The 11,267-nt window shown below is 44.3% G+C and overlaps 1 protein-coding gene across 1 annotated transcript; it reads left to right on the forward strand.

The window, feature by feature from the left end:
* Positions 1–2,127: 2,127 nt before the first annotated feature.
* Positions 2,128–10,337, forward strand: LOC133372753 (radial spoke head protein 3 homolog). The gene is made up of 8 exons (XM_061601813.1): positions 2,128–2,261; positions 3,961–4,048; positions 4,684–4,825; positions 5,335–5,480; positions 6,319–6,522; positions 7,444–7,606; positions 8,454–8,540; positions 9,982–10,337. Exons 1-8 carry the CDS (start codon positions 2,128–2,130, stop codon positions 10,335–10,337), a joined length of 1,320 nt encoding a protein of 439 aa, XP_061457797.1.
* The last annotated feature ends 930 nt before the right edge of the window (positions 10,338–11,267 follow it).

Below are 11,267 nucleotides of genomic sequence, written 5' to 3' on the forward strand. Positions count from 1 at the left end.
ATTGTAGAAAAATGATAAAAGGAAACAAGAAGAATAATACCGGGAGGCAGCTCATTAATTAATTCCATCAGTTACACATTGTCTTTGCTGCGAATGAAGAGATTTTCACATTCTTAAGGGTTGCGTCGCACAGTTCAAGGTACTAATCACAGGTACAAACAGGAACTGTCTATGCCTTTGTGATATGATAAAGATACTGTAAATTACCCCCAAACATTGGTCCATAATGAAGCATGAGTCAGATCGTGGGCATTTTAATATTGCTAAAGACTAGGAGAAATTTGATTCAATTTGCATTTAAAGCTGAATCTATCGAATCTGCTCTTTCTGAAACAACACGGGAACTGAAACGCAGCCCTCCTTCAAAATTCCCACTTATCTGAATTTTGCGATGCACGTCTCCAACCAACCAGTGTTTGCAAAAATGCAGCTGTCAGGGAATGTGTGTGTTTCTGTTAGGATGCCTGTTGCAGTTTTGTTTAATGGCTTGGATTGTTTAATAGTAGGACTTTTAACTTGATTTTAGTTTCTATCTTAATGTTTTATTGTGCATTTTGCTGTTTTGACTGGACAGATGTGTACACTACTCTGAGATCTTCATTGATGAAGGGTGGTTTAAAAAATCAGATAATCTGATAAAAATGTACTTAGTAGGAAATTACTCTACAAAGCTAAAGAATTTCATGAGGATTACTTTTTTTTAAAAAATGCTAATTGCTGTAGAAATCTGGAGAACATAATTTAAGATTAGAAAGTTGAGAAATTGAGGGAAATGAAATTGACAGATCCTTACATCCTTACTAAACATTCTGATTTCAAAGAAATGTTTGTGGATGACTATCAGTGGATGTAACACAATGGGAGCCTCCACGTTTAGAGGTGGGTGATGGGGCAGGCTGCCACACTTTCATGCCTGTCTCCTCCTGTGCATCTCTATAAATCTGGTACTCGAAGGCAGACTGCCACAGTATATGGAGGTTCGGTTACCATTACAGCCACTGATGGATTTCTTATCCATGAAAAAAGACATGCTGGCTTAGGTAAAAGGTCAATCCCATCTAGCCTTTCTGATTCTGACAGTGACCAGACCATTTCATTTTTAAACTGTCCCCATTCTAAGGATGGGCAAATATACCAGTTTGGGTTTATCTCAGTTTCACATCTTAAATTCATGCATCAGAAGCCCTGGAGAGCTTCTGCGACTCAGTTTTGCCAACATTTTGCTAGATGGACCAAGGGTCTGACTCTTGTCTAAGGCAGCTTCGCACGATCCCATTTAAACCAGTCCTTTATTCAGCACCGTGAGGACTGGAATCTTACCTTATTTTTAGGGAAAGGGCCACCGCTCAGTGGAAAAGCTTCTGCTCTGCATGCGCAAAGTCCTCAAGTTCAGTCCCTAGGATCATCTATCAAAAGAATTTGTCATGCAGAATGTCCCAGGGTCAATCCCTGACATTTGCAGGTGGAGCTGGGAAAATCCTTCTGTCTGACCTCCCCCCACTCACCCCAGAAAGCTACTTTCAGTCCTGGGTGCGGTGGATGAGCAGCCCAACTCAGGAGAAAGCCGCTTCCTATTTAAATCAGCCCTTTACTCCGAGCCATGAGGACTGGAGTCTTGCTTATTTTTTTTAGGGAAAGGGCCATTGCTCAGTGGCAGAGTGGCTGCTCTGCATGCAGACGGTCCTGGGTTCAATCTCTGCCATCTCCTTTTAGGGCTCCTTTTCGGGAGCCATGACCAGTAAACAAACCATAACTACATGGAGCAATGGTTTGACGCAACATGAGCTTTCTGCATGCGGCTTGGCCATTTGGTGCCTCTCCGTGTCTGTCTCTCACACATAGAAACGCAGTCTTTTTTTCTTGAAATTAAAAAGGGCCTTTCAGTGCTTTGGTTCCCCCCCCTTCTGTTGGCAAACTCTAGGCAGCCTGTGTTATGTTTGCCTGGAGATGAGGAAAAGAGAGGCAGCACCCAGCTGGGTCAGCTGGTAGACTCCAGGATCAGTTTACCTTGGCAACGGTTGCCGAGGAACCGACTCCGTGTTGCACGGCAACGGTCACCAAGGAGGATTGTTCCACCCGGCTGCTAACCAAGGCCTCTCCGGCCCAGTGGCTGCTCTCAGACCCAGCATGGCCTCCGCGTCGGTGGTCCTCACCCGGGATGATGCTGCGGGGGCGCCCTCTGCCACCTACTCCTACTGCAGCCGGCCCCGGGCTGTGCCTGCCAGGCGGAGGTACCGGACCACCTTGGAAGCCAACGAGCCGTGAGTACCTAAAGACCGAATGCAGCTGGCCAAACTGTGCCATTTGTGGCTATTACAATGATTGGTCTCCAATGGACCGTGAAGGTGACCTTGGGCCTACCTTGCAGGGTTGTCGAGGTGATAAAATGCCACCTTAGAGGAAAGGTAGAATAGAAGTGTAATAAGCAGCAACAACATTATTATCATTAACATCAGATCCCCTCTCAGCCGGGAAGCTCACTGGGTGACTTTGGGTCAGTCACTGTCTCTCAGCCTAACCTACCTCACAGGGCTGTTGTGAGGATAAAATGAGGAGGGGGAGAACCATATTTGTATGCCACCTTGAACGCCTTGGAGGAAAGGTGGGGTAGAAATTATTATTATTATTATTATTATTATATTAATATAATATTAATATTAATATTAATACCATCCTCTAGATGGCTTACAAAGCAATTATTAATATTATTTTATTAAATATATCTGGCTTGCTCGTCAATACATCTCTCAAGTTGGCTTACAAAGCAAAAACAGTCCTACAATGTTTTTCAAACTTCCCAAAATACAATATTTTAAACTACGATGACAACAAAATAAATCAAAACGACAATGTAAAACGTTTCCTTCTAGCAGAGACAGAATGAAACTGTTTCCATTCAGGTTAAAACCACAGTAAAAGAGTGGGAGCAGCAGGTCTGTTTACAACCACATTGAAACAGCAAAGGGCCAGTGCTTGTTTTCAAATGTACGTTTAAAAGAGCCTGGGTGAAAATATCCCTGCAGGTTTATTGGCTTAAAGAAGAAATAAACAGAAGCTCAGTGTCTCCACACTCCAAGCAAAATGTATTATATTAAGAGGAATTGCTTGCAAAAATGTCTACACTAGTCAAAACTGCAAAAAAAGTGTTTATTAGGAGAAAGTCTTACTAAAATGCTGAAGAATTTTCACAAGGATTAAAAAAAAAGAACCTTTGCAAATTGTTTCAGTACACCCAGAACTGAATTTACACTTGGAAAAACAAGACAATCTTGTGGCCTCTTGTCCCTCATTTAGCATATATATGAAGCTGTTGCGTGCTGTCACCAGGAGTATGGGAGTGCAAGGTCACCCTCTTCTCTCTCTGTTCTGCTCCAAAATCCCAGCTAGTAAACGATGTTTTTCTGTATCGGAAGTCCCTCAACTGTGGCCTGTGGACTACCAGCAGTCCTCAAGCTTCATTCAGGCAGCCTGTGGCACGTCTGCAGTAAATATTCATATTGATTTTTAATAGTATGTTGATTGCTTCTTCCATTTCTTATCTCTGATCAATATTATTGTATTACAGTCTGAATTCTATGGAATGCACGCGGTAATGCAATAAAATACAGTCTAGGAAATAAAGGAAGCAATGGAAAGTGGTATGCAAATTGTTATACAAAGAAATACAACTTAAGAGAGAAATAAAGCAATCAAAACACAATTCAGAATCATACAGCACCTAGCACAGAGCATGACAATTGCTACAAAAACCATTAAGGGGTCCACCGAGACCCTCAGCAATTTCCAAGTGCTCCATGGAATTATTTTTTGGAGGGGGAAAGCTGCTGTTCTACCTCATTTCTGATGCAATCCAGATGGTTGACCTGTTTTCTCAGAATTTGCTCTCTCTGGGTCTCTGTCATGGCTAAAGCTGAACTACTAATTCTGAACCCTGTTTTTCTCAAATTTTCTGTCCTACAGGGAAGAGGAGTCAATTCGCTATGCAAACCTCATGTACGAGCGGAGAGTGGTTCGGGGGAACACTTACGCCCTTCACTTGCTCCCTTGGGTGGGTTTCCCTTCTAAAAACTAAAAAAAACAAAAACAGAAAAACCTTCACACTCCAGGCAAGCCAAAGGCGTTCTCACAATTCGCCAGTGGAACTCACTGCCACCAGATGTGAGGCTGGGCTCACGCTTTGACAGCTTTTAAGAAAAGGATTAAGCAAGTGATGTCAGCCGATGGGCATGCGGGACAGAGTTCAATCCTGCATTGGCTGCATGCGCCAGATCCCCACAGGGAATGGGCATGCACAGCCAAACTGAGCAGGATTTAATCCCTGCTCACCCTGGCTGGCCACTAGGGGTACCGCGATGCTCAGCTCAATGGGCCTTTGGATCTGCATTCCTATTCTTAGACTAAGTTCTCTAAATCAGGTGTGGGGAAATTTTGGGCCTCCAGATGTTGCTGAACGAGAACTCCCATTACCCCTGGCCATCACCCATGCTGGCTAGGGCTGATGGGAGTTGTAGTTCAGCAAAACCCTGAGGGGGGGTGGCTCTAAATAGTTGTCCACTTCTCATGTGGAATCTGTACCAGAGGCAGATGCCCCAGGAGTTTACGCTGAAGCTAGCCTAGTGCCTCTCCAGAATCCAGAATAATATTACAGAATATGAACATTCTGTTGGTTTCTGCTGTCCCCAGAGCAGCGAACCCGATCCCCTTGAGCTCCAAAGACAGCGGGAAGCCCACCGAAAAGCCTTGGCCAGGAAGCGGGCCAAAGAGCAGCTCCAGACGAGAACGCCAGAACCTCTGGAGGGCCGGCGGCATGTCAACGTGCAAACAGGTAGGGCCCCAAGGACAACTTTGACCTAATCGGATGCTGAGGACAAGAGAGAGATGATGGGCGGATCATTCTCCGTTCCTCATCTTTCCAGTCTTCAGGTCAGCTCCCAGCATTTCCACACCAGGTTGCAAGCCCCCATGAAAATCCACCAGGGTTTTAGTTGTAAACAATGACGATTCCAAAATGATGCAAAGCTTCAGGGGAACAACCAAAATATTTCCCAAAGTGGAAGCCCCTAAATTATTTACCTTCAAAGTCCAAAGTCCCTTTGCGTTCATATTATGATTATTGCAGCAACAAGAATACCAAAGCAAGCTGGTTCGTACTCATGAGCAAACCTGTATTTTACTCATGGGCAGCCCCCCTTTCAAAGTGAGCGATGCTCCCTTTTTTAATCCTGCACTGCTTTCATTGCTATGGTGCCTGCTTCAACATGTCTTTTGGGAAGGAGAGTTATGAGCCCTTGGCTCAGGCAGCAAAAATGGCTGTTCCCCCAAATGCCGTTTCAGAACTGTACCTGGAAGAGCTTGCCAATCGCATCATCGAGGTGGACATGGAGTGCCAAACAGATGCATTCCTGGACAGGCCGGCGACTCCCCTGTTCATCCCGGCGAAGTCTGGCAGAGACGTGGCCACACAAATTTGGGAAGGAGAGGTATTTTTGGGTCTGGCAAGAGTCAGCCGGTCAGAGCACCTGGCTGCGAGCACTTTTATTTATTTATTAGATTTATATCCTGCCCTTCCTCCCAGTAGGAGCCTAGGGTAGCAAACAAAAGCACTAAAAACACTTTAAAAAAAAACAACAGACTTCAAAATATATTATAACAAAACATCTTTAAAAACATTTTTGAAAAAAGCTTTAAAAACATCTTTTAAAAAACAAAGAAGAAAAGGTTTAAAAATCCAATCAGGCAGGGCAGGGTCAAAGGCAAGGGATCACGAGCAGGGCTGGCAGCGATCTAACATGGAGGTCTGACATTGCTTCCAGCAAGAGCCCAAGCCACTCACGGCCTTTTAAGCTCATGGGCTGACTGCCTCCATTGTTCCAACACCCATTGGTGTCTCCTTTCTGCTGGGGTCAGAGTAGCTTTCTGGTCACTCTCTGAATCTGACAGGAGGGCTCTACCAGGGTCCTACTCCGTGTCTGAGAGCGAAGGGTCTTCAGCTGCCTCTTTGCTCATCCCTTCTCCTGGGTCTGAAGTCTCCCATTCCCCCTCATCCTCTGTTGTGTCCTCTGAGGGAGGCATGACACCAGGAAACTCTGGGAATTGTAGCTCTGAGAGGGGAATAGGGGTCTCCTAAAAACTCCCAGGATTCTTCCCAGACTACAGTTCCCAGGATGCTTTGAAGGAAGCCAGGACTGTTTAAAGCAGTACGATAGACAGCCTCAAAAAAGAAAAATGATTTCTCGAAATTCTCTTAGAAATTTCAACCTGTCTTAATTTCTGCTTCTTGTTCTCCCCCCATCCCACACACCTCCCCCAAACCCCCAGCTTTTTGATTTTGATATTGAAGTGAGGCCAATGCTTGAAGTTTTGGTCGGCAAAACCATAGAGCAGGCGCTGCTGGAAGTGATGGAGGAAGAGGAGCTGGCTAACCTGAGGGCACATCAGTACGCCTACCACGAACTGCGCTGTGCGGAACTTGCTGAGGTCCAGCGCCTTGAAGAGCAGGAGAGGCGACATAGAGAGGAAAAGGTACAAAGATTTGGCTGAAGCATTGGGGGGGTGTACTTCGTTTAGTTTAGAAAAGAAGGCAATTGTTACATTTATTTATTTATGAATGTATTTGTATACCTCTATTTCGTTGAAAATGTTAAAGGAGTTTACAACAACATAAAAAATACAATAACAACATTAAAAGTACAATAAAAACAAAGGTCAACTGTTGCAAAAAGAGCACCTTATTAATTGCCTGCATAAGCCTGGTGTTCACAGTGAGGTTTTCCGCAGGTGCTCGATTTCGTGTCAATGTTAAATCATTTCTAAAGGAACAACATTGGCTCCCTTTTCACCACTGAGTGCAATTCAGTTGTCCATGCTCTGGTGACCTCCTGTCTGGACTACTGTAATGTGCTGTATGCGGGGCTGCCCTTGAAGACTGTCTGGAGGTGGCAGCTAGTGCAGAATGCAGCTGCTAGGCTGGTAAACGGGGCAGCCCAATGTGACCATGGTCCTGACAGTGCTGCACTGGCTGCCAGTGGACTACTGGGCCCAGTGCAAGTCTTTGTATACTAGCACACAAGGCCCTGCACGACTTGGGACCTAAAATAATGTCTCCCCCAATATCGATAATCTCAAATGCTGCTTTAGGCAGATGATGCCTTGTTGTTGGTGGCACCGCGAGCGGGGCTTGCAAAAACATGTATATTAGGGGAAATGCATACTAACACATGTATGTTAGGCAAAGGTTGCATTAAAATGCTGATGAGCTTTCATCAGGGCTTTTTTTTTTAAAAAAAATTGCAAACAGATACAAAAATGTGACGAACTGAACTGAAGATGGGAGACATGAGAAACTGAGAGCCAGATTTTCTCACCCCTAGGCTACCCTTGCAGAATGGATGTAAATAATACAAGGAAATTTTTCACGGGTCATTTCTTTTCTTTCTCCTACAGGAGCGTCGTAAAAAGCAGCAGCTGCAAGTCCTCCAGAAAGAAAAAGAAACTTCGGAGAAGATTGCGGCTCGGGCTTTTGCTCAGCGATACCTCTCGGACCTCATTCCTTCTGTCTTTGGAAGCCTCCGGGACAGTGGATTCTTCTACGACCCAGTGGAAAGAGGTGTGTGGCTGTCACTGGGGCCTCCAAGCTTGTGGGCTTCCTATCATGGGCACCTGGCTGGCCACTGTGAGAACAGGATGCTGGACTAGATGGGCCACTGCCCTGATCCAGCAGGGCTCTTATGTTCTTATGGTCTGGTGCAGTGGAGCAGCTCATAAGGGAAGGCAGGTGAGATATTTCAGCACCATGGATAGCTCCTAGTAAGCAAGTGGCTCCAAGGTGTTGGCTCCAAGCCTAGACAAACAAGACTTCTCTAAAACATCTTCAAAGCAAAACAACTGAAAAACAGCTTAAAAAACAATTCCAACACAGACGCACACTAATATACACATTTGTGCAAAGAATTTCTCCTAACTGGATGCATTTTGTATGTTGTCACAAATGTACGCTCCTGAGAATGACAGCCTGCCTCCATATATCTTATGCACACTTCCGCCTAAAATAGGCATTTTTGCAAACCTTGTTTGGTTGGAGAACTGCATTGCTAAAATTTGGCAGTATTTCAGTTCTCATATTGTTTCGGAAAGTGCAAATTTGATAGATTTAACATTAAATGTGAACTGAATCAAATTCCCCCCCCCATCCCTAGTCAGGGATGATGGGAGTCGTAGTCCAACTTCATCTCATGGGCCACAAATTCCCCAATCCTGGTCAAGAGAGAATGCTCCAGCCTGTCATCTTGGTTGCATCACAAAGGAGAACCGTCTACAGAATGGTGGACTCTCCCTGCTTCAAATGCCGCCTGCACCTGAGAACGACAGCCTACCTCCATATATCCGCAAAATGTTGGAAGGTATTCAGCCATGAATAATATTTTCTAAAAAAAATCTATTCTTGTATTACACAGATATTGAGACAGGATTCTTCCCATGGATGATGGAGATGGTAGAAGATACCATGGAAAAGAAGGTTCTTGGCAGAACAATTGCTGATAGTAAGTTACTTTTTGTGTGTGTATATTCAAGATAAGATGGTTCCTGGGTTGTTGTTGTTGTTTAAAAAAAGACAAGCAAGGTTATACATTTTCTAAATAAAAGCAACCCCCCCCCAGTTCATCTCTGGCACCTGATACTGGAGACCCACTGCCTGTTAGTGGAGACAATTCTGGGCTGGAGTTTGACTCACAAGAAGAAAGCCAGCTTCCACAGTTGCAAGCAGGGATGCTGTACAATTCCAACAAAAATGGAAAAGGTTGCTGGAATTGCTGCATGTTCATCCGGGGTCAGGAATGGAAATGAGTCAAGCCAGGGGTTCCCAAACTATAGTCCGTGGGCCACCAGTGGTCCATGAGCTTCATTCAGGGGGTCCATGGCATGTCTGCAAAATACAAGTAAAAGTCACCTAGCGCAGCGCGTCACAATGGCTACAAAATCGTTAAGTGGTCCACCAAGACCCTCAGCAGTTTTCAAGTGGTCCAAGTTTGGGGATCCCTGAATTAAGAGAATACGATTGGTAATCATTTGTTCATTTTAGTTTTTTTTTTAAGTCTGCAAACGATACATCAGGAAAAACTTCCTAACTGTTAGAGCCATACGACAATGGAACCAATTCCCTAGAGAGGCAGCTGGATAGCCATCTGTCAGGAATGCTTTGATTTGGATTCCTGCATTGAGCAAGGGGTTGGACTTGATGGCCTTATAGGCCCCTTCCAACTCTACTATTCTATGATTCTATGATACATCATTAATGATTTTTCCCATGTCATTTTGACATTTCCTTTGCACTGAATCAAACGAAAGCTATATCAGTTCTGCAACTAGTTATGTAAATTAAGTGAGCTGGTTAAAGAGCAGGCAGTGAGATGAACAAGGCAGTGTTTGGTGGGAACCAAATGGAAACAGTGCCGCCCTGAGCTGCTACTGGGAGGAAGGGTGGGATATAAATTTAATAAATAAACAATAAAGCAGTGCTGATTGTGATGAACGCAGGTCAGAAGGGAAATCGTGGCCTTCTTAAAACAGATGCATTGGTTTCCAGTTCATCTCTGGGCCCAAATCAAGGTCCTCACATTATTAATTTTAAGCCTGAAATGACTTAGGCCCCAGATATCTGAAAGGCCATCTCCTTCCCTACAGACTCTCTTGAGTGTTGAGATCAGCAGAACTTGGTACCTCCCCCTGCAAAGCTCAGGATAGGGGTGGCCTGGAGGAGGGCATCCTGGGTGGCAAAGAAGTTGTGGAATTTCCTCCTCACAGAGGTGCGTCGGGCACCTTCGCTATACAATTTTTGTCCATATGTTGAAGACGCACCTGGCCTTTGACACCTAAGAGATGTGTTTTTGAGACCAACCCTCTTCCTGTGACTTTGATTTGTATGAAACTGTTTTGAAAGTTGAATTGTAGATAAACTTTAACATGATGTAATGAACTTTGCAGGCTTAATTCGAGACGTGGTGGAAATGAGGCTGGACTCTTTTGAGCATGGGGTGTTGCCCAGTCGACCAGAAGCTATCCAGCCACTCGACCAGCAGGATGAACAGGTACCCTCCATGGAGCTCCTGTTGAATGAGACCTCAGGTCCACAGGAAGCCTTGGATCAGCTGGAATCTACTGGTCAACTGGAAACTTTGGATCAGCCGGAAGCTCCTGGTCAACCGGAATCCTCGGAACAGTTGGAAGAATTGGCTGAACCAGGAACTCCAGTTCAGCCACAAAGTTCAGGCCAGCTGGAAGCTCCGGAACAGGACAAGGAACCAGAAGAACCGGAAGCCAAGGAACCTGAACCACAATGATGACTAAATGAATCAGGTAAAGTGGTTGAGTGGGATATAGGCTCAATCCAAAAGAGAACGCATTGATGTTGACTCAAAGAGAATGTGTGATGTTGAAGGGTAGCAAGCAGAGGTTGCTCATAAACTCCATAATTTGTTAAGGAGAAGACAAGATGGTTACAAAGTCACTTGACACCTGAATTACAAAATTGGGCAAAGTGGTATATTAGCTTGAGTTATTGGAATGATTATAATTTTAATGTAGATTTAATAAATGGAACATAATTCAGAACAATCCAAAATATACAGTTAAAATGTCGTCAACATATATAAAGACGGAAAGCATAAAAAACAAGATTATTGTGTTTGTTATGCAAGCTTTCCATCTCTATATACAGTATGTTTGCATTGACGATATTTTAATTGTATATTTTGGTTCTTTTAACTCAAGTTCAGTTGTGTTATTTATTGAATTGACATTAAAATTGTATTAATTATTCCAGCTAATATTCCACTTAGCCCAGTTTTGCAACTCAGCTTTTGTTAAGGCTGGGTTCTCAACATTTGAAGCTGTAGTTTGGTTGGCGCGTGATATCCATCGCACCTTGTACTTTGCTCTTCCACTTTTGCAGAGAAAGGACAGTAGTCATTGACATTCTGTTTCTGGGACTTTTGTCTTAGTCGCCCTCTGGGGATCCCTGGAAATCACCTTGTGAACCACAGCTTTATATACATAAACGCCAGTTAATTACTTTAAAACTTTAAGAATTAGTGCCCAAGGTTTGTGTTCAACCTAGCGCTAAGCAGATCGTTCTGTCGGCACAAGGATATGTGTTTGGTCAACAGAAGGATCGCCTCTCTCCTTCCCTCATGTGCCCTCTAAACCTGTTCTGGGAGTTCCCCCAAACCTCTGGCGCTGATTTGGGGACAGTGTGGGGTGCACACAGGGGA

The sequence above is a fragment of the Rhineura floridana genome, chromosome 18 (genome assembly GCF_030035675.1).
Source record: "Rhineura floridana isolate rRhiFlo1 chromosome 18, rRhiFlo1.hap2, whole genome shotgun sequence".
NCBI classification, from domain to species: Eukaryota; Metazoa; Chordata; class Lepidosauria; order Squamata; family Rhineuridae; genus Rhineura; species Rhineura floridana.

Excerpts from the sequence above, each read along its gene's own strand:
- LOC133372753 (XM_061601813.1), top strand. The coding sequence starts at position 2,128 with ATGGCCTCCGCGTCGGTGGTCCTCACCCGGGATGATGCTGCGGGGGCG. Across the intron at positions 5,481-6,318 it reads CACAAATTTGGGAAGGAGAG|CTTTTTGATTTTGATATTGA; the intron begins GTATTTTTGGGT and ends CCAAACCCCCAG. Across the intron at positions 8,541-9,981 it reads TGGCAGAACAATTGCTGATA|GCTTAATTCGAGACGTGGTG; the intron begins GTAAGTTACTTT and ends TGAACTTTGCAG.